The sequence below is a fragment of the Macrosteles quadrilineatus genome, unplaced genomic scaffold (assembly GCF_028750875.1).
Source record: "Macrosteles quadrilineatus isolate MER2022 unplaced genomic scaffold, UCM_ALF_1.0 Scaffold_2__2_contigs__length_208266976, whole genome shotgun sequence".
In the NCBI taxonomy this organism is placed as follows: domain Eukaryota; kingdom Metazoa; phylum Arthropoda; class Insecta; order Hemiptera; family Cicadellidae; genus Macrosteles; species Macrosteles quadrilineatus.
Window position 1 is genome coordinate 15,108,676 of NW_026542595.1, and position 22,161 is coordinate 15,130,836.

At 34.9% G+C, this 22,161-nt stretch overlaps 1 protein-coding gene across 2 annotated transcripts in view; it reads right to left on the reverse strand.

Annotated features, from left to right (window-relative positions):
• The window catches only part of LOC128985715 (inactive pancreatic lipase-related protein 1-like), a 94,364-nt gene that overhangs the window by 56,651 nt on the left and 15,552 nt on the right, over positions 1-22,161 (reverse strand). For both annotated transcript variants that reach the window (XM_054405519.1, XM_054405520.1), the window contains exons 3-5: positions 18,644-18,766; positions 10,344-10,490; positions 2,320-2,536 (exon numbers count right to left, since the gene is read on the reverse strand). In XM_054405519.1, coding sequence (XP_054261494.1) covers positions 2,320-2,536; positions 10,344-10,490; positions 18,644-18,766 — 487 coding nt within the window. The remainder of the gene's footprint in view (positions 1-2,319; positions 2,537-10,343; positions 10,491-18,643; positions 18,767-22,161) is intronic.

The following is a 22,161-nucleotide window of genomic DNA, read 5'->3' on the forward strand; positions in this document are numbered from 1 at the left end:
AAACTGTTATTCTCACCATTATCAGGTGACTTATTTTCTAGAGAGTTAACAAAGAGATCATCAGATTCACTGAAAAAGTCTACGCCTATTGCATTTTCATCCTCAACAAGTTGATCCGCAGTCGCAGTGTCTGTTTCAACTTCATAAATTTTCTTCTTCGGTTTACCGTTAGCCTTGTTACTAAATTTAAGTCTATCTTTATTAGGGCAGCACTTAGCAAAATGATGTTTGTCCTTGCACAAAGCACAGTTCTTGTTATAGGCTGGACAGTTCCGAGCTCTATGGGTGTTTGCACACTTCTTACATAAAAAGAATTCATTGTGTTGCTTTGAGCCTACCTTAGAAGGTAACCTAGAAGTATTGTTACTAGACATAGGCCTACCTGTAACTTTGATAGACTCCACTGTATTTTGAAGTTCTCTAACCTGGTTTTGACTTGTTTCACAAGTTCGGCAGAACTCAACGGCTTTCTTGAGAGTGAGGCTTGTATCTCGCAGCAGACGTTCCTGCATCACTTTATCGCGAATCCCTAGCACCAGTCTGTCTCGAATCATATCTTCTTCGTCTTTAAATTCACAGTTGGATGCTGCTTTCTTCAGTTCTGTCACGTAAGAATCAACCGACTGACCTTCCTTCTGTCCCAACGAGTGAAACTTAAACCGTTCAAAAATTATGTTTTTTAGTGGCTGACAGTACTTATCAAATTCTCCTATAACTTCTTCGAGTTTGGGAGTTGACTCACTAAACGAGAAGGTATTATAAACTTCTAGAGCCGCATCACCTATAGTGGTCAGCAATATAGCTATTTTTCGTCCCTCGGGCATCTTGTCGGATCCAAGGGCTTCCAAGTAGAGCATAAAACGTTGCTTAAATCTTTTCCAATTTTCAGATACGTTGCCACTAAGGTCCAATGCTTGTGGAGCTTGAAAAGTTGCCATCGTGTGGTTTGAGGTTAACCTAATATTCACTAAGAAAATTCACTTGATACTAAACACTTCACTGTTCAAACTAAATAGTTAACTTCTGACACCATCTTAATTCTTCTTGGGCTTCTAAATAATAACTACACAAAGTAGATTTAAAAGATTTATTTTGATAATAAAATCAACAGACTACAGAGCACAAAGCTACATTTTGGAGATGACACGGAAGTAGTAGTGAACAAGAAGAAGTCACATGAGCTTAGCTTAGAGTAGTTTTACATAGACCTACAGAGTAGTCTTACATAGGCCTACAATGGTAAATATAATATATAGCCTATGTATATAACACAATCATTAGGGACTGATAAAGTGTCAACTGTCTGAGAAACATCACAACCAGGCTGGTCACACCGGTTGTTGGGGTAGAAAGCTACATGACCACATGGATCACTCATACCATAGCCTACAATAGAGTCAATCATTAGGGACTGATAAAGTGTCAACTGTCTGAGAAACATCATAACCAGACTGGACACGCCTGCTGTTGGGGTAGAAAGCTACATGACCACATGGATCACTCATACCATAGCCTACAATAGAGTCAATCATTAGGGACTGATAAAGTGTCAACTGTCTGAGAAACATCATAACCAGGCTGGTCACACCGGTTGTTGGGGTAGAAAGCTACATGACTACATGGATCACTCATACCATAGCCTACAATAGAGTCAATCATTAGGGACTGATAAAGTGTCAACTGTCTGAGAAACATCATAACCAGGCTGGTCACACCGGTTGTTGGGGTAGAAAGCTACATGACCACATGGATCACTCATACCATAGCCTACAATAGAGTCAATCATTAGGGACTGATAAAGTGTCAACTGTCTGAGAAACATCATAACCAGGCTGGTCACGCCTGTTCTTGGGGTAGAAAGCTACATGACTACATGGATCACTCATACCATAGCCTACAATAGAGTCAATCATTAGGGACTGATAAAGTGTCAACTGTCTGAGAAACATCACAACCAGACTGGACACGCCTGCTGTTGGGGTAGAAATTACAACTGTGTCCATAATTAGGGACTGAGTAGTGTCAGAGTCCGAAAAACATTACAACCAGGGTGGTCAGGTCGTTTAGTAGGTCTAAACTTAAGTTGAAACTCTAAATCTCCTATTCGGAAAGTTAAGAAAGGAATTTTCAAGAAAACTTGAAAGCCTCTTTGTTTTAAAGAAAATGTTTAACTTAACGTTTTTACTGGAAACTCAAGACATTTAAAGAACCAGCAAACAACAATTTTTACATAATATCATTCAAACTTTGTTTAATAATTTGATAATATGATAGGTTAATATATGATATGAACAATAGTAGTACTACCAATATACTCACCAAGAGTAGAACCATCAGTGTGGATGACTTCTACATAGGATGCGTCAGAGGGGTCTAGCCTCACATTACTAGGCATGCCCTGGAAGTAAGGCCCAGCTGGGTCGAGACCTGTGATTCGCCCCAGACCGACAATGTTCTGCCCTGCGTAGCCGGCAGTGTGAGCACCCAAACTGTGTCCGATGAGGTGAATGTCTGCAGGGTCCAAGCCGTACTTGTCCTGACCGTTTATTACAAGTCTCATTAAAAGTTAAATTAAAACATAGTAACATCACATGCTCTATATTCTTTTGTTTTGCTGATATCAAAACATTGTAGGATATCAAAGATGGATCGCTTCCTAAGGCCGGTATTACACTATCATAGTTCTATGACATATAGGCCTATCTATTATCGTAATTATGTCTTTGATGAAAAATATTACAGTGTAATAGACCAACTATTATAATAGCGAAACTATAATCTTATGTCTATGATGATCAATGATGATTTCTAGAGAGAACATAAATATTATCATATCTATTTTTCTATGGTATTAAATATGGACTCTATTTTAAAACAGCAAAAAAAAAAGCTATCAGGATAATGCTCAAGCTTAAGGGGGATGATTCAGCCAAACAACACTTTACACATCTAAATATTTTTACAGTTTATGGACAATATATATATGAAGTTATTCTTATTGCTAGAAAACAAGATTTGAGTGAAAAACCGATGACAAGCCACAACTATAAGCTTAGGAAAAAAAGTGGGGTTGTTGAACCTCATAGGCTCAAGTTTTATGAAAAAAACCGTCCAATGCAGGTGTGCCAAAGGCATGGATTGCATTAATATTTTAAATGCCAGCTGGTTATAATTAATTTGTTATTGTTTTGAACTTATAATTGTTACTATGAAAATACAAAAACGGTGGATCAAACTCTCAAACTCTCGGTGGGGTTCTGGTGCTCAAATTCTAAGCTATTTATGGCAAGTATTCCTGATGATAAAGTTACTACTGAAAATGAAAACAGTGTTTGTGTTTTGGGAATAAAATGGGATGAGTGAAAATTTAAAAACGTACGTTTTCATGTCCCTGGCCTTTTACTTCGTAGATACTGGATTTGTAGTTTATTATTATGTGTTTTAATATTTTTTGGGACGGGGGCAACATGTTACACACATTTATTTGATTTTAAATAGGTTCTAGGTATTTTTTTCGTATTCTTAAAGTCTCGAAATTCACGACCATGACGTGTCCCTAGGGTACATTTTCCAACTTTCACGCTGTTTTTAGACTAATTATTCATGCCGAAATATATTAAGACATATTTTTGTGTCATCAATGGTTATTAAACTTACAAAAAAGGAGCATATTATAATTTTATTGTCATTACAAACTGACTACCATGACAAAATAAGTCTGTCCCTCGATTTGGCGTCACGACCATTTGGGAAAAATTTTCAACTTTGGAGCACAACAGTGGCAAGCCTGGCGTCGATGGAGTCAGTTGGTTTTAGAGACTAGTTCGGGGTGTACGTCAGGATTGTAGTGCCGGTCGTTTCGAGTTGAAAGGAGGAATTACAAGATTAATAAAGGAAAGATTGTGTTTTTTGTAATTTTGGTGTGTCCATGACCGTACGTAGTCATTCGATGAAGTAGACATGGTGTTAATTTTTGTTTATAAGATATTTCAATTGTAAGATTAACCTAGAAGTCCACTTTGTATCCTCGAACATGAAGTGCAGGGCTACCGCCAGAACAGAGCCAAATAACACGTAATTTCACGACCAAAGTTTCACGACCATCGCAGGTTTTTTCACGACCAATCCAGCCTTATGGATTATAGTGTGTTTGGTCGTGACAATAACTTTAATATAATTGTAAATTGAACAGTTTAGTTCAATTGAAACACATATTTTTATTATGACTAACAGGATAATTGAAGGATTGTTTAGAAAGATTTAGATTATTCCAGACAATTCACGACCGCACCGCTTGTCCCTGACCATCACGTTTATGATTTCTATCATAAAAATTTCAAAAATTAAAATATCGTCATATTTCAATGTTTTATACACAAAAGAAGCACACCTCTATACAAACATAACGATTTTTCGGGTCTCAGGTAAGTTTTTTTGGAGTTATACAAACTTAAAAATATTTTATTGGCTTTTTTCAATTTTTTGAGTTTTTTTATTTTTTTCTAGAAAGACCAAATATACCAAAAGCTCAGTGACCTTTTTATTGTATAATGGTCATAAAAGTAAATTAGTTTATAGCAAAACATAGTTATAAAAATAATATTAACTATTTTTAATATTCATTTAAACGTCCGTTATGGTCGTGACAGGATTTTGTGTTTTTCCATTAAAGATGCTCTTTTAAAAAGAAACTACCAAAGATATTGCGTTACCATGGACATTTTATGAAACTTCAAATGTTAATGAAATAAAAAAATTAATAAAAGTTTTGAAAAAGGGGGAAAAAAATTTGCAAAGTGCTTTTCCTGAAAACGTACGTTTTTAAATTTTCACTCAGATACACTCAAAGACACGCTCTCTGTAAAACCAGTTAAAGTTGAACCTTGTGTCGTAACGAAGAGGACTGCACTGAAACTAGTAGCTTCCATTTTTGATCCTTTGGGTTTCTTTACTCCTGTAGTTTTGAAAGCTAAGTTATTCATTAAAAACTTGTGGCTTGAAGGCGTTGATTGGGATGAAGAGCTGAACTCAGAACTTACAAAGGTATGGATGCAGATTCGATCAAACCTAATTAAAATTCCTGAGGTATGTATTCCAAGATATGTTGAAATCATTGGTGATACTTTAGAGTTAAATTGTTTCACTGATGCATCTAAAGATTGTTACGCTACAGCTGTTTATTTGCGATTAAAGAGTAATAATACATCCACGACAAAATCAATACTTATTTTCTCTAAATGTCATGTAACCCCTAAGTCTAAGCCAAATATCACTATACCACGATTGGAATTACTTGGTGTTTTAATTGGGGTGAGATCATTAAAGTTTACTGAAACTGCGCTGAAGACTTCTGTGACACAAAAAATACTTTGGATAGACTCACAATGTGTTCTCCATTGGTTGAATACAAATAGGATACTACCAAAGTTCGTTGAGCGAAGACTCTCGGAAATTAAATCACATACCGATGTAGAGTTTTGTTACGTACCTTCTAGTAACAATCCTACAGATTTGGCGACTTGCGGATTGACTAATCATGAGTTACAGGAGAGTCAGGTATGGTGGTCAGGCCCAGAATTTCTACGTTCACCAGAAAATGAATGGCCACGAAATGACTTTAATCAAATCACTTCAATGTCAGAACAAACTTACCAAGACACATCGAACACTTGTGAACTACCCACACCTAACCAAGAAGTTATGGCTGCAATTCAAGAAACCACAAGTAAAGGTCCTTTTGACATTGATTGTACAAAGTTCTCGTCTCTAGATAAACTAATTCGAACGACAGCATATTGCAAACGAGCTATTAAAACATTCAAGAAACTTTCAACTCCATTTACATCCAACAAATTGAACTTCGAAGAGCTTCATGAGTCTACTTTATGTTGGTTGAGGTACATACAAAACTTACATTTCGGCACTAGTATTAAAAGCTTAAAACTTGGCAGGACTGATCATCTCCAAAAACAGTTAGGGTTGTTTTTGGATGAATATGGAATATTGAGATGCAGAGGAAGACTTCAAAATGTTTATTTGTCATCGGAAATGAAATTTCCTGTGCTTTTACCTAAAAATGACCACTTTACCAAATTGGTAATAAATGACTATCATGTAAAACTACAACATGTTGGTGTTCAACACACTTTATCAGAAGTCCGAAAACACTATTGGATTATTCAAGGAAGATCTCAAGTGTCTAAGATTATCAGACAATGCAAGAAATGCAGAAGATGGGATGGAGGTCCATTCAAAATGCCGTCTTTCCCTCCCCTACCAATGGAACGTGTTACCAAAAATATTCCTTTTTCATACACTGGTCTAGATTACTTTGGTCCGTTGTATGTGAAGAGCAATGAACTCACTGATGACTCAAGAAAGGTATATGGTTGTATTTTCACATGCTTAACTGTTAGAGCTATTCACCTAGAACTGGTCAGTGATATGACGTCAAGTGAATTCTTGTTGGCTTTGAAGTGATTTGTAAGTAGAAGAGGAAAACCTTTGGAGATATTTGGACAACGCTCCACATTTCAAACTAGCTTCTTCATTCTTAGAGAATATCTGGGAAAACAACTTCGTAGATGATGATGTCTTATCTTTTGTACATAGCAATGGGTGTAAATTCAACTTCATCCCCGAATTCGCTCCTTGGATGGGAGGATTCTACGAACGGCTCATTTCTAGTGTAAAAAAATGCTTGAAGAAAACTATTGGACAATTGAAGTTGACATACACACAGTTAGAAACTGTATTTTACGAAACAGAGACCATTTTGAATTCAAGACCTCTTGTGTACGTTTCTTCCGAAGACATATGCCTCAGTGATGAAATCATAACACCCGGACATTTTTTGAATTTCCATGGTGAAAATGGTTTGATTGGAAATTTACAGTCACATAACATCCAAACTAACAAGGACTTCGAAAGAACATCAAGAAAAAACATTCTTGAAATTTGGAAAAAAGGAGTAAATGTGTTAAGTTTATTTTGGAAGATCTGGCTTCAAGATTACTTAATGAGCCTACGTGAAAGAAAAACAACTGAAATGAAGCAGAAAAAAGGAACTACAACAAACAAGCCAAATGTTGGAGAAACTGTTCTGATCCATGAAGCACTACCACAAGGAAGTTGGAAAATGGGCAGAATAGTAGAACTTCACTCAAGTCGAGACGGAAAAATAAGAAGTGCTACAGTAATTCTCAGCTCGAAGAAGAAAGTTGTACGTCCCTTAAATCTCTTATATCCACTAGAAGTGAAGAATTATTAGTGTTTGTCCTTCGCCCGGAGTGTGCCAAAGGCATGGATTACATTAATATATTAAATGCCAGCTGGTTATAATTAATTTGTTATTGTTTTGAACTTATAATTGTTACTATGAAAATACCAAAACGGTGGATCAAACTCTCTCAACTTATTTTAGTTTTATCAAACTTTTAATCTTATAAAACTAACTAACATAAACTTGAACAACTAACTATTTGATAGCAGGCCAAAGATTTTTAAAATTTATCCCCGAAAATATAAAAAAAGAAACAGATTTTAATAAGTTTAAAAAATTACTCAAAGATTATATATTAAATTTACCTATTTATTCTATGGAAGAGTTCTCCACCTCCCTGGCATAGGTAGCATTAAGTTATTTTAATTTTGTATTTCATTCTTGACTAACTAAAGACTTGTTGTTATTATTTTACTTGTTAATATTTACTAATATCATTGTAATTGTATTTCTTTTTATTGACACTATTCATTGTACCACCTTTGTACAAAAAATATGAATAAAGAATATGAATATGAATATGTATATAAAATCCAATGTATGTTTGTCTGTTTGTCCATTATGGACTCTGAAACCCCTCGACAGATTGCAATGAAACTTTCAGGCATTATTAAGCATTATTCAAGGATATTTGTGTGAAGATTTGTGCAGATCCGCCAAAAGGGCTCCGCCCCAGTGGCTCTGGAGTTTCTTACGTTAACCTTATGAGTACTCATATTTAAATGGAATTAAAGAATCTTGAACAGCTGGTTCAACTAAACAATTTGATTCTGTGATGTTCAATAGCATTAAAAAGTTAATAGGTTTACCAACAGGGTGCAGCACTATTATTTTTTTAATTTATGACAACAGCTAATTTGCAACCATAACTGCAAATTAGCACAACCAAATAGCACAACTGGAGGCGAGTTATCGTAGGGAACGAGCTAAACCTAAAGGCAAGTGAGCGCAGTGAATGAGCTCCAACCTAAGGTGAGTAAGCGTAGCTAGCGAACTTCAACCAGGATGTGATTGAGCGATGCGAACGAGCTCATCTTGAAAATGAACGAGCATTTGACATAAAACCACATTAGGACAGGACGACGTCTGTCGGGCCAGCTATTATTTTATAATAGATATGTCATAGAACTATAGTGTGATATCAGCTTAACACTTCTTTTGAATCGTGCACATTCTAGCCCATAAGTCCCAGATATAAAAATTATCAGGATTACTCTAATGCAACTAACTGTCAACATTAATGTTTCAGATTATAGAACATTTGGACAATCAATATTGTACATCCATATATAAATCCCAAAGTACCCATGAACTTTTGAGAAAACTAAAAGTCACACCCCCATAAACCATATACTTGTTTGTCATGACGAGAAACCTTGCGCAAAACTATTCATTATTTCATAAATTGCCCTTTCATAAATTGCCCTTTCGTAATTCCTTTCTAGAGGGAACTTTCCATATACCTAAAAATACATCAGCTGTACTTATTGTTTGATATTCTATCAATTTATTACCTTATTAAAATCAGGTGAGTTCAGCTTAAATTAACCAATCAATAGTTTTATTCACGAATACTAGAAAAGACCCGGTATGGATCATAAACATAAACAAATGACGTTGTTGGCCCAAATCCTATACTAATAGCATTAACTTATGTTTTGGCAGTTCCATTTAAGCAATGCTAAATCATGTTTATTTTTGGGCCAAAAACGTCATTTGTTTATGTTTATGATCCATACCGCTATTATTCTAGTACATATTTGTGGTTTTATTAACCCTAGCTGTGGTTACGTATTACGCTCGTTCGCTGTGACGCCTAGAATGGCCACCAGCGTAATACGCTAGTATGGGCCAACATTTTTTTAACGGTGAAAAAACCGCTTATAATCAACTCTGATGTGAACAATATTTATACCATTCAAAAGATCACATTCTGAACGTTCATTTTATTATACAGGGTGTCCCGGAACTCTCTACCAATATTTTAGGGCATTGTTCCTGGGTAGTTAACATACCTAAATATCATGTTTAAATTGTCCGGAAGTCCTTAGTTACTCACACAGCCGCCATTTTGTTTTTAAGTTATTAATTTTTTTTAAGGAATGGTTAAACATACGAAATTGAAACTTTGCACAAATATTTATGGCAACTAGACAAAGCTACCAAAAAATTATAACGATTTTTAAAATTCATAAAACAAAATGGCGGCCATTTTAAATTTTGTTTCTTGAATAACTCGAAAACCGTTGATTTTACAAACATTTTACAAGGATAACTTTTTTAAGGCAATTTTATTACAAATCGATTGACACCTTAATTTTGAAGATTGGACAAGTATTAACTGAGATATGGTAGTTTTAGTGATACGTAACCGCTGGAGATTAGTTGCAGCGCATGCTGAAAGCGGTCATGTTGTGTCATGTGTTTTATGTGTAATCAAGGCTAATCTGGACTCTATTTACCAGGTAAGCTAGCTGATTCCTATCCTTGTACATAATAATCCTAATCAGCCAATTGGCCTTTCCTTAACTCTTAATCTATATAATTAATACGCTACATGAAACTTTGTCGGTTGAACTCCTCCGCCATTTCTTAATCGATTTTATCCAATGACGTTTCATTGGAAAGAGCGTGTCGCTTAGATTTGCAAACTGGCCTTACATTTTTGAAAAAGTCCCTTGGGCTCTGCTCCAGTGGATGTTAAAGTTCCCATGTTATCCTTATGAAGAACATAATTGTTTACATTTTGATCAGCTGTATAATTTAATTGCTGTTATTTGTTTTTAAATAACTACTTTACTTCTTTGCAATTGCTCGATTTCGAGCAACGTGTATACTAGTCATTATTATATTACTATTTATAGATTCTCCTTTCCTTTCCAAACAAAATGAATACAAGGTTGGCTAGGTTTACTTGTACAAATTTTTATAAATTTTCAAAAAAAGGTCTGCAAAATCGCCAAAATGGGTTGGCCATTGGTTGGTGAAGCCTGTGGGTAACAGGGTAACAGATAGTAGTAAGGCATAAAAAATATATTATATTCAAATAATATGTTGCTACCTTAAGATGGTTAATGAAGAAAGCAATTTCCAGTCCCACTAAACGTGTGTTGGCTGTGGCTTGAGTATAAGGTGGCAGTGAACCTTTGTCCCAATCTACCTCAAAAACATTCATATCTCCATATTTTAGGAGCTCCAATCGCATTTCCTAAAACAATGCAAAGAGCTAAAAGTATAAATATAATCTACAAATTTATGTAATTACTAGCAGAGTACCTGTCCTTCATCCGGGGGTTGATGAAAAACCTGCAACATGGTTCTACGGAATTATCTATTTAATTTTTACACCAACAGTTCTGCTTGTTTACATTGAAATGTCATAGCAAAATATAAATATTGGGAGTGTTCTCATTACAGCCATTAAGACCAATATTTACTTTTAAAATCCCACCTCAGAACTTTTAAAGCCAATGGGGCAAAGCCCTCGGTCAGTATCGGAGCGTGAATAACTAAACGGATCCTTGATATAGTAGCTGTACCTATTTTTGTCAAGTTTAAGTTCAGTCTGTTCAGTAGGTTTTGAATGATTGAGTATAACAAACATACAGAAGGATACCATTAGATTTTTACACAATAGGTTACCTATGTTTACATTTTTGTTATTTACAAAATTGATTCATACAAATCCCTTCCACAACACTATACCACACACAAATACTAACAGGGAAGTCAGATAAATCCCGGCCACGACACTGCAACGTACACATAGACAGCTGCAGCAGAGCCTCCCTCTCCTGAAGAAAAGGGAACAACAATAACTGTGGTAGCTCAAGTCCATAGGACAGATGGCATCCCAAAAACTCAAAAGAAAAACAACTTAGAGATACAAGATATTATTTATCCTCAGCAACATATTGAACATATAGACTCACTTCCATCCAGCGATGATGAAAGTAATGAATTTACTGAAACCAGATCACCAACAAAGAGAATTATTAACCAAAACACATACTCAATGAAGAGACCCAAAAACTCGCTGAAAATAGTTAGTATGATGACATCTCATCATAGTTGCTTGATCAAATAGACGTATATCGGGAGCGTTCTCAATCCAAATCAAGCTATGTAGGCTACATGTGGACTACCACGATGATGATACTCAGTTCGATACCAAAAATCTTTCACTTTGAATTTTATATTTAAAATTTCCATGAGTATTTGCACTCGCGCCTCGAAATACTCGTCCGCAATTAGTGGATTGTCATTTAAAGATTTTTGCATGAATCTAGACATTTGGCTTTCATTACCTACTTGTGATTTCTTGAGGAATCTTGAAGTACTTTTGCAAGCATGGCCACCATAGATCAGCAGAACTTAATGTTAGAAATAGGGTGGGTGCACCAAGACTTTCACACATAGATTGAAGTTCATTCCGGCGTTTAAACCAATATGCGTTTGTTCCTCGGATATGGGCACCATATGATAACAGCTTATTTAAAATGCTCGGATTTCTTTCAAATTAAATACGAAGTTGATCTATTGTCATCTCCTTGAGATCTGATTTCTTTGCCATAACCGCTCCGACATTGAGTGCCTCGTGTCTTTGAATTGTGTTTAGACATAAATATCGGAATCTTTTGTCAGTTGCAAAACGGGAGTCCCTGAAGTGCATCAAATAATTGCACCACTGTTTGAAAGTCAGTTTTACTTGTCTTTTATGATCATTAAAATATGCTTTCCCACGTGGAAATAGATGAGGAAAAGCCATGACGATATATCCAGGAGTACGAAACTCGTCTATTGGATTGGGATGTCCAGGTGGCCATTCCAAAACTCGTTTTATTGATTCTTTTTGATTTTGGAAAGCTGTACTGCTTACAGCCAATTCAGTTACCAAACCATCGTCTAATGAATCATTTAATACACTGTCGATTTCTATCGTTGGAACTTGTTCCTCAATAGTGCCATCTATTGGTAAATCATTTAATGTGTCCATATCGATATTTATGTCACTGTAAAAGTCGTTATTGTGTTTCAAAAATATCAAAGCATCAAGTATTTTTTGTCTGCGGACTCTGAATTCCAAAAATCCTTGTAATGTTGGTCTTCGAACAATAACAACGTTCAGAGTATTTGGTGCTCGGGGTAGAAAGTGTGTTATTTCAGACAAATCTTGCGCAATATTTATTACATGGCCGTTATAAAATATCTGTCCACAAGAACGATACTGATACAGCCGAATAACTGGCTGAACTTTGGCAATGAGCATTTGCTCTACTGCAGTTAAGTCTTGTAGCTGGGGTGGCACATCTCCTGGATCCATGTTGTTAAGATCTGTAAGAACATTTGGGTTTCTTCTGCAAATTGCACACATAAAGTCTTCTTTAAATTTTTTTTCTCTTTAGTTTTTGCTTTACAATTTGTGCAGGTACATAATCCAGAGACTGAAGGGAATGATCAAATTTGTTTGCTAATACCAAATCTATGTATATATTAATTACGTAAGCCGATTCTTTGCGTCAAAATTGTGGGCGACTCGGAAGTCGTAGAAGGACGGGAGAGGGCTCAAATTAAAGGTCTCGAGCCCGTGACGGCGGGAAAATTGGTGAAATTCCCCAAATCTTGATACAAAATTAGATATAACGTAAAGTTTCTCCATAAGAATAGCATTAGAAGTCATTTACTGCTGATTTCTGTTTACTTCAATACAGCACAGCTGATCGTGCTATATCTTGAAACATTGATCAATACACGCATTTGGTTTACTTTAAGCCAGTCAACTATGAAATGTATACTATAATAAAACTGAAATCTTGAAGATTAATCGGAAAAACGTCTGCATTCTTTGTTTATATTTAAATCATATACTCAAGTTTCATTTTTTCATGCTTTTACGTTATTGTCGTGAGGAATAAACGACATAGAATAAATATTCTGTATAAATAATCAAAGAGTCGAAATTAAATCTAACTTCTGTTTTGTTTTTATTTTTAAATCTATAATATTAAAACGAAACAGTGTTTTTTTATTTCACGATTCTGAATCAACCACTCGACGGATTTTCATGATTTTTGTGTTGAAAGAAAGATAATTTTGAGAACTAGGGAATGTCGAAGCCATAATTTTAGTTTAGGGTCCCAGTTTTTTAGAAATTAAGTTTTAATTTTTAAAAAGTCTAGCAGCCGACGCTAAGATTCTAAACTAGCTTTTGGCATAAAATAATTTGCTTAACATAACAGCTGTAAACATTCAGCTTTTGTGTCACAAATTCAGCATTTGGATAAAAACATGGATAAAAATGTAAAGACATACTGAGGGTTGACTTATTTATACTATGTGTAATGCTAATCATTGATACGTTCAATTCTTTTGTAAGAGGATGACAGATTAATTTAATATACATAGTAAAATACAAGGATGTTCAAATTATTTTTTAAAGCAATCTTTGTAATCTTTGATTTGTTTTAGAGCAATATAATTTGTTTTAACTAACAGCTGGTTAAATAAAAATGCCCTATTAGAACTATGAGGTTATTTACTCTGATTTTGTCAAAGTCAAAGTCAAAGTCAAAGTCTTTATTGCCATACAACAAGTACAATAGGCTCGTCATTTAAATAAACAAAACATGCAAAATCAAATTCATCAACAAACAATTCAAATAAATAAGCTCTAGTCAAAAAACAAAACAAGAAAACATGCACAAACCATGCAGGTGTACCTGAAAATGACTCAAATCAATATTGTCATTGATTATTAGAAATAGGTAAGATTAGTAGACCACCGAGAAAAGTAACACCATCGATGTGTACAAGTCGTACACGAGTTAAATGAAAAAGATTTGCAAATTATTTTACTGCTCAACTTTTTTGGAAAGGGTAGGAAAATCACAATTTTTACATGTTTTAATTTGTCTTGGCAGCTTTCTGTTTACAATCAATGTTTTTGAATGCTTGAACTTTGTTTGGATTAGGCCCGGAAATATTGATGTCATAAAGATGGAGATCAAGAATCCTCAGGAATACGATTTTAAATTACCACCACAACCTCAGACGGTTGTTATCCAAAGATATACAGATGAATGCTATAAATTGAACACAACGTCATCATTGACCTAGGATACTGCAATTAGACTAAACATCCTTTTATGAAATCTAAAAAAGTTGTTTGGCGTGTGTTTAGTGGTGGTTACATTTGGAGGCGCTGAATTTTTTATAGTTTAAATAAATGAATATGGGGAATTACGATGTACATTGATTCAATGAGGGTGGTATAATTATCAAGGATATTGGAACCGATAACGGGATAGATAATAAACATAGACAATTAATTACGTCACTAGCTTTACTATAGCGTTTTTACTTTTTAAATTCCCTCAACATGTGACCAGTTCTTTTGTTCAAATGAATATTTTTTTTTGACACAGCTGTTTACAAAACAAACTAATATGTTGTTGTGTTTACCTTTCGTTGTTTAAACTAAACTTATTTATTTAGCAATTGGTGCAGTGAAATTGACATAAAGGATGTGTGTGGACGATTCGTTTAATGATGTCAGGACACCAACGTTATAATTATGTGTACTGTGAATTTTATTGGATGTTTTCGTTTATTTTAGGGAGTTTCAACTCAGACCTACTGGAAATTGTGTATAGTATGAGTAATTGTATTGTGGTAATATTGATTATGGAAGAGGTAGGTATGCGATGGAAGGTGATATCATTGACTAGGCCTATACACTTCTCAATTGATAATTACTCATTCTACTGTAGGCTGCAATAAAAATTTTCTTTATACGTGTAAACTAGCTGTTCTGAATTATAGGCCTAAACCGTTTTAACTGACTACTCCCGTACGTAGGACGGGCTAACACCTCGTCATATATTTAAGTTTATTTTAAATGATGTTGTTTTCTTTATATTTCTACACATTTTAAGGTTAAGGTTGTGTTAATGTATACAACTAAAATAACCTATAAATGTTATTGGTTCTAAAACGGTGTATTTGCATTCCTTCTTAAGTAAATATTTTTTTAGTGCAGTGAATATACAACGTAGAGTAATCATATTTGATCATACTTTTATAAAATCACCAGGGATTCAAGATGTTTTGGTATGTAGGCTGCTGGATATATATTCTTTTCATTAGGTATAAGTACTGTAATTAATATGAACGCCAGGGGTAGACCACAAAGGCGGGGAACTGTTCATAGGAATGACAGTGCGCGTAGAAGAGCAAGAGTAGATAATGATGAACTTAATCAAGATATGTTACAACCACTTTTTAGGAGACCCATGGAGACGAGAGAAATGTAAATATCCACGATGCAGGATTACTGGACCAAGAGTGCATTCAATGTAGTGCTCTTCATTTTAGAGAAGAACTAACGAATAATCATTTTATGACATGTTGCCATAACGGACTTATTAACCTTCCTCAGCCAAAAACTTATGTAGAACTTAAAAATTTGTTTGAAGAGAGCCCACAACTGTATAAATTCATTCGAAAATACAACAGTGCGATGGCTTTTGCTTATTTTTCAGCCAGTAAGAAAGATATTCCAGGAAAAGGGCCATACTGTTTCAAAATTCAAGGACAGATTTATCGTTCAATCTCAGATGTGCTGCCTCAACATGATGAAGACCCCGTGTATGGCCAATAATTGTACATTATTGACACATCAACAGCAACAGAAATTCGTCAAAGGCGTCGAGAAAATAGTGACTTAAAACCTGAAATAGGTATTGTCAAAACTAGCTGAAATTCTATTAGAAAATCCATTTGCACAAATTTACAAAAGAGCTTCGGAAGAAATGGTTGTACAAGGTGACAGTGAATTAGAACTTAGGTTTGTAGACAGGATAAATATGGATCGTCGTAGGTATAATAAGCCTACTGCAGATGAAATTGCAGGCGTCTTCAATTCATCTGAAGGCGAACCTCCAATTAATTTTTAAAATTCCAAACAGGGAAGCTTTTATTTATCCTCATTAACCACAAGACCAAAGCTACCTTGGTAAACCAGTATTTATTCACAAACAATGATATGTTTGCTGCCTTTTCATGTTAAGCCACTGGAGTGATTCAAATTATTTATTGAAAATGACATCAACAAAAGCAAACAAAGAAGAACAACAAACTGGTTTTTACACAAAAGATATGGTGTAGGGATGCCTATTCTGACACATAGATAATGTGTTATTCTGAGTTTGTCTAAATACCTACAAGCCACTAGTTTCTATTAATGTTCCTGGCGGTGAGATCAGAAGATGAAGCAGTCTGATGGCTACCACTGTTGTGCTGCCTAGTCGTCCGTGTTGATCTTGACAAGTTTGAACCTTTTGAAAATCGCGGCATTTCAAGTAAGTTATATAAACTAACCCGATATTGTCCAAAGAAATCTACGTACCAGATTATTATTTTGGATCCACTCTTCGCACGGACTTTTTGAACTTCTTACATAGTGGTTTTTAAGTTTCACCTCCAGTTGTGAATCTATAATTTTACTTGTATAATAAGCTAAGATATTTCTTTTACGTCTTATTAAATGGTGAATTTGACGTCGATGAAGAGGATTTTCATTGAAGCCAGACCCAGACCAACGTTTTAGCGAATTTTCCATATAGGGAATAAGTTATTACCGTAGGTATTATGGTAAGACCTGGACCCACTGATTTAATTTTTCGTTTTTATGTCCCAAAGTCAAAGGCCGAAAACACCATCCGTTTGAATTCATATGTATGTTTGATAAATATATAAAGAATTAAAGAAATAAAATGAGCTTTTAAAATTTAGTTTGGTTGCATGCCCTTTAAACTTAATGAAATTTACATATAAGATGCTAAAATTAATGCAATACTTAAAAATAAGTACTAAATATGATGGAACACCAAACTATTTTGTTTGTGTTGTTGTAATGTTAGATTTATGATGCCAAGAAATTAAATACAATCTAGGAATAAGTTGTTTTCCAAGTAATGTTAGATACAATACCGACATTTTGTTGTTTGAGTGTTTGTTCAATAAAAATTTAGTTGCAATTAATTTACATTTACCTAATGTGCGTGGAATAAAAGTAACGTCTTTTGAAAAGTAGTTAACCCATTGGGGAAGGAATTAATCCGATACCTGCAGCACCCTCTGGCGGCAATTAATTTTACCGAATTTGTAGACTTTTACTCTAACTGCTATAGAAAGAAAACCTTAAGTAATAAATTAATAATTCTTTCACCATTTTGTTCACAGTAAAATTGTCTACAGAAAAGTGTTAATTGGATAGTCAAAGTTCTAAAAAAAATATATAGCCTATATATATAGAGATTATAAAAATAAAAATTTTAAAAACAATATTTTGAAAGTAAACTTGATATAAAAATTCCAAGATTAATCCAGACACCAAATAACACTACTATTATAAAGGTCAATCGATTCCCTACGTAGAAAAATCAAAAGTTGTGTACTTTTATAAGTAGTAACATTTTTAAAAAATTGTTTGTTTACCTTACCGCAGCTGATTTTTGGTGATATGTGGTTTCCATGGCAAAACAAAATTGTTTGTTATTCGTTAAAATTAATGTGTAAATACGCAAATCAAGAAGCAAGATATTTATAAACATTATAATAGTAAGAAGAAACAAAAAGGGCGAAAAATAATAATAACTAAATAAAAAATGGCGCTGCCTAGCGGTGACACGAGTGGCTCTCGTAAGTCGGCCTCCGGGCCTGCAGCGGCCGTACGAGTAACGCTCGTAAGTCGGCGCCAATGGGTTAAAAATTGTAGCAGTAGTTGTAGCTAGCTACATTTTAAAAGTAGGGCCCACACTGACCCATTAACCTGCACACTCAGGGCAGAACATACGATTAACACAATAATCCACACCAACATGGCCCATGTTATTATAATTGGAATAACTTTATATTTCTGTTTATGTTTAGTTCAGTTTATGTACATTCTAATATAGTTGTTATTATTTTATGTTTTGGGAGATATGGTCTCTTTAGCCCTTCATTTAAAAATGGTTAAAAAAATCAAATAAAATTAAAAATGTCACCTAATTTGTTAATTTTTATTTCTGAAACAGTTTAATAGAAACCAAATTATAAACATACGTACAACATACACTTCTATTTGAAGCCAAATTATATATGAGTTATGAAATAATTTGTAAAAAACACATACAGACAGAGACGGTAAACTAGTCACGTAGAACCATGATGTATTGTGAAATGTGTTTGTCTTGACCTAAGGAATAATTTCATATGAAATGTTCCAGAGAGTTCCGGGACATCTTGTTTATATATATATATATAAATAAGATTCATGAAAATTAATGAGAAGGATGTTGATTTAAACAGAATCCTTACCTTCAGCCAGCTACTTAATCTGGTGTTGTCCACAAAGCCATGAATTATAAGTTTGCTTTCTTTTTTTGCATCAAAATTAGTCTTTAAAATATCATTATCTTGTCCAGCCCTCAAAATCTGTCCCTGTGAACAAAAACACTTAATTTATACGTTACATTTTATTTTTGGTATATTTTACCTACATACATGCTACAAAATACAAAATTCTCATTTCAGTATGTGATAATCTCTATATAGTATGGTACATAGTATGGATGGTCTTTTCAGAAATTGTTTTATAACATACTAGCTTAACCCGCCGCGTTGCTCACAAAGATTTAAGTTAAACCATTGACTCAAAGGTTAAACATATGTTAATACTTAAGTTAAAACGTAGACAAATAGAATTAATTTAGACCGGCAGCAGTACTGCGGTTGGCATATGTTCCGACGCCCACCACTAGGAGTGTCGTGTGCGCACATCGCTGCAGCGTCTGCTGGTAGCATACGGCTCCCGCGCTCCTTAACTGCAGTGGTGTGCGTTACTACACGGCACTCCTAGCGGTGGGCGCCGGAAGCTTCCTTTGACAGTCTGTATTAATTATATTTGTCTATGGTTAAACTAAGGGAGAACTTCTTCATTTTTAAAAAGCATTCTGTCCTTCCACCCGGAGCTTCATTCTGAAACCACCTACATAATTTTTTTGGCCAGAATACTATTCCCGCTACACGCTTAAACCTAATTTCCCGATAGTTCAGTCAGTTCTTCCATAACATTATTAAAAAATATAATGTGTCTTAAAAGTAACATTAAGTAACATAAAAATCTTTCACAATGTTTTATAGTTGTTCCCTCAAAGGCACTAAACAGTTGCAGGTCTACGTCTACAATGTTTTACCAAGCGGAATGTACACACATAAAAGTGGCTTATGTTTTTCAAAAGTGTAAACAGGATCAAAACCATGAATCTTCACACTTCTTGGGACTTTTGTTTTACGGGAACAAGATGGTTCTATTAGGCTTAGTCAAGCAGGCTACACAAAGAGTAAACAAAAAGAAAACTAACAACTATTAAGGTTTAACTGTTTTGCAACACCTGCTAGCTCCATGGTGGAAGGAAAAAACATAGGTGTGCTATTCATATTCTGACGTCACTCGGATTGCAAACAAAAGATCACCTGATTGTAAATGTCAAATTATCATGTACTTGTTTTTATTTGATTGTTATTGTTTTTATAATAATAAAAACAAAACAATAACAACCACATCAAAACAAATACATATACTTATTTGACAGTTACAATCAGGTGATCTTTTGTTTGCAATCCGAGTGACGTCAGAGTATGACGGGAATAGCACACCTATGTTTTTTCCTTCCACCATGTGCTAGCTCAAATAACGAGGGAAGGCAATTAATACATTTTAAAGGACCCTAAAAGAATGTTAAATAAAATTTCCATTTTATTCCATAGAAGACTTTTTTTACAAAAAATTAGTATACAAGTTCAATTTGAATTTCATAACAAATTCAAGGGAACGATTAAAATTTTCACTTTGTTTAGTAATACTTTTTGTTTGAGCGAATTTCTCTATAGGGAAGAAGCTATTACCGTAGGTCTCTTGGAAAGACCTAGGCCCGGGACCGATTTACTTTTTCATTTTGATGTGTCCAGAGGCCAAAAACACCATCCGTTCAAAACATTATAATATGTATATTTTTGTTGGAGTTTGGTAAAAACTTGAAGATATCATTATAGACGAAACATGTTGTGTAGTTTCATTAACTAAAAAGGAGGAGAAAGGGTACTTATGTTATTTTATATATTATTAGTTATTATCAGTGCCAGATTAACCACTAAGCCGATTAGGCCGCAGCCTAGGGCTGCAAGCAAAAGGGGGCCGCAGAGGGTTGAAAAAAAATTTTTTAGATAAAAAATCAATTTTTTAAAACATCAGTTTGCCGCGATTGCAGGTGACTATAATGAGGTCTCCGTGATTGTGGACCAAGGGAGATGTTCACGATTTTGCCGCGGCCGCGGGTGACGGTGATTATGTCCCCGTGATTGCGGCCCGCGGGACACGTTAACGATTTAGCCGAAGCCGTGGGTGACGGTGATGTGTCCTCATGATCGCAGCCCGCGGGAGACATTCACGAGTTAGCCACTGCCGTGAGTCTCGATGATGTCCCCATGAATGCGGCCCGCGGTAGGTGTTCAATATTTCACCACGGTTGCGGTTGTCGATGATAATTTCTACCACAGCGGGAGGCTGCTCAAGTAATTTGGCCTAGGGCTGCAAGTACCCTAAATCCAGCACTGGTTATTATGTATATACTAGCTGTACCCGCGGGCTTTGCCCCGCTTAACTTCATAAGTATTCGCATGGCTCAATCACGTCCTGGTTGAAGTTCGTTCGCTACGCTCACTCACCTTCAGGTTGGAAATCGTTCGCTGCGCTCACTTGCTTTCGGGTTAGCTCGTTCGCTACGCTTACTCGCCTCCAGGTTGATGTTCGTTCGCTACGCTCACTCACCATTTGGTTGCAAATTAACTTATGTCATAAATTAAAAAAAAGTCATCTCTTTTATTGTTCATAATACTTTGATAAAGATTTTTATGTTTTAATATTTAACATTGGAGAATTTAAACGTTGTTGAGTGCACAGGTGTGCTGCGATTGGGGTTTAATACATTTGGACTTATTAAAAAGTAAAATAGTTTTCTGTGCTGCACTCTGTAGAAACACTGTGGCACTATTTCAAATCATGACTAATGCTAATACAGAATGTTGTGATTATTCAAACCTACAAAACAGTTGGTGAAAGTAAACATCTGCTTTTAAATTATATTCATTTGTAAACATTGTGGATCAAAAAGTCTGACATTGGCCCACTTAAAACCCTCTAGGGCAGAGCCCTTTTGACGGATCTGCACCAAACTTCACTCGAACCATCCTTGAAAGATGCTTAACAATGCCTGAAAGTTTTATTACAATCTGTCTAGCGGTTTCGGAGTCCATAACGTATATACACACATACACACACACATACATACATACATAGTTCCTCTTTTATAGATATAGATATATATATATATACGGTATGTGTACGTGAACACGATAAATCGAGTAATTTTTGTCCGAGTAATGAATGTAGTTGAATGAACTTGGATGAGATTGCGAACCAGCATGATCGGACCATGGGAACGGGGTTTTACGGAGGGTTTTATGGGGAAAATGGGTTTTTCTCATTTTTTACCTTCAAAACACAAAATTTCCCAATTTCTCTCTAGACAATTTTTAAGAGCTTAAAAAACAAATAATTTAGTATGTTTAAGTTTTTTTGTACGCATATTGGTTACGAAGAAGGTTAAAAAAAATGTAAATTTAAAATCCACATGTTATTCTTATGGAAAATATTGTAAACTGTTGTAGTTTGCTTGTTTATGGATATATTTTAATCAACCTAGGTAAATTTATTTATTTTATACTAAGCTATTAATATCCTGCTAAAAAACACACTTTATTACCCTCCCTGAAGC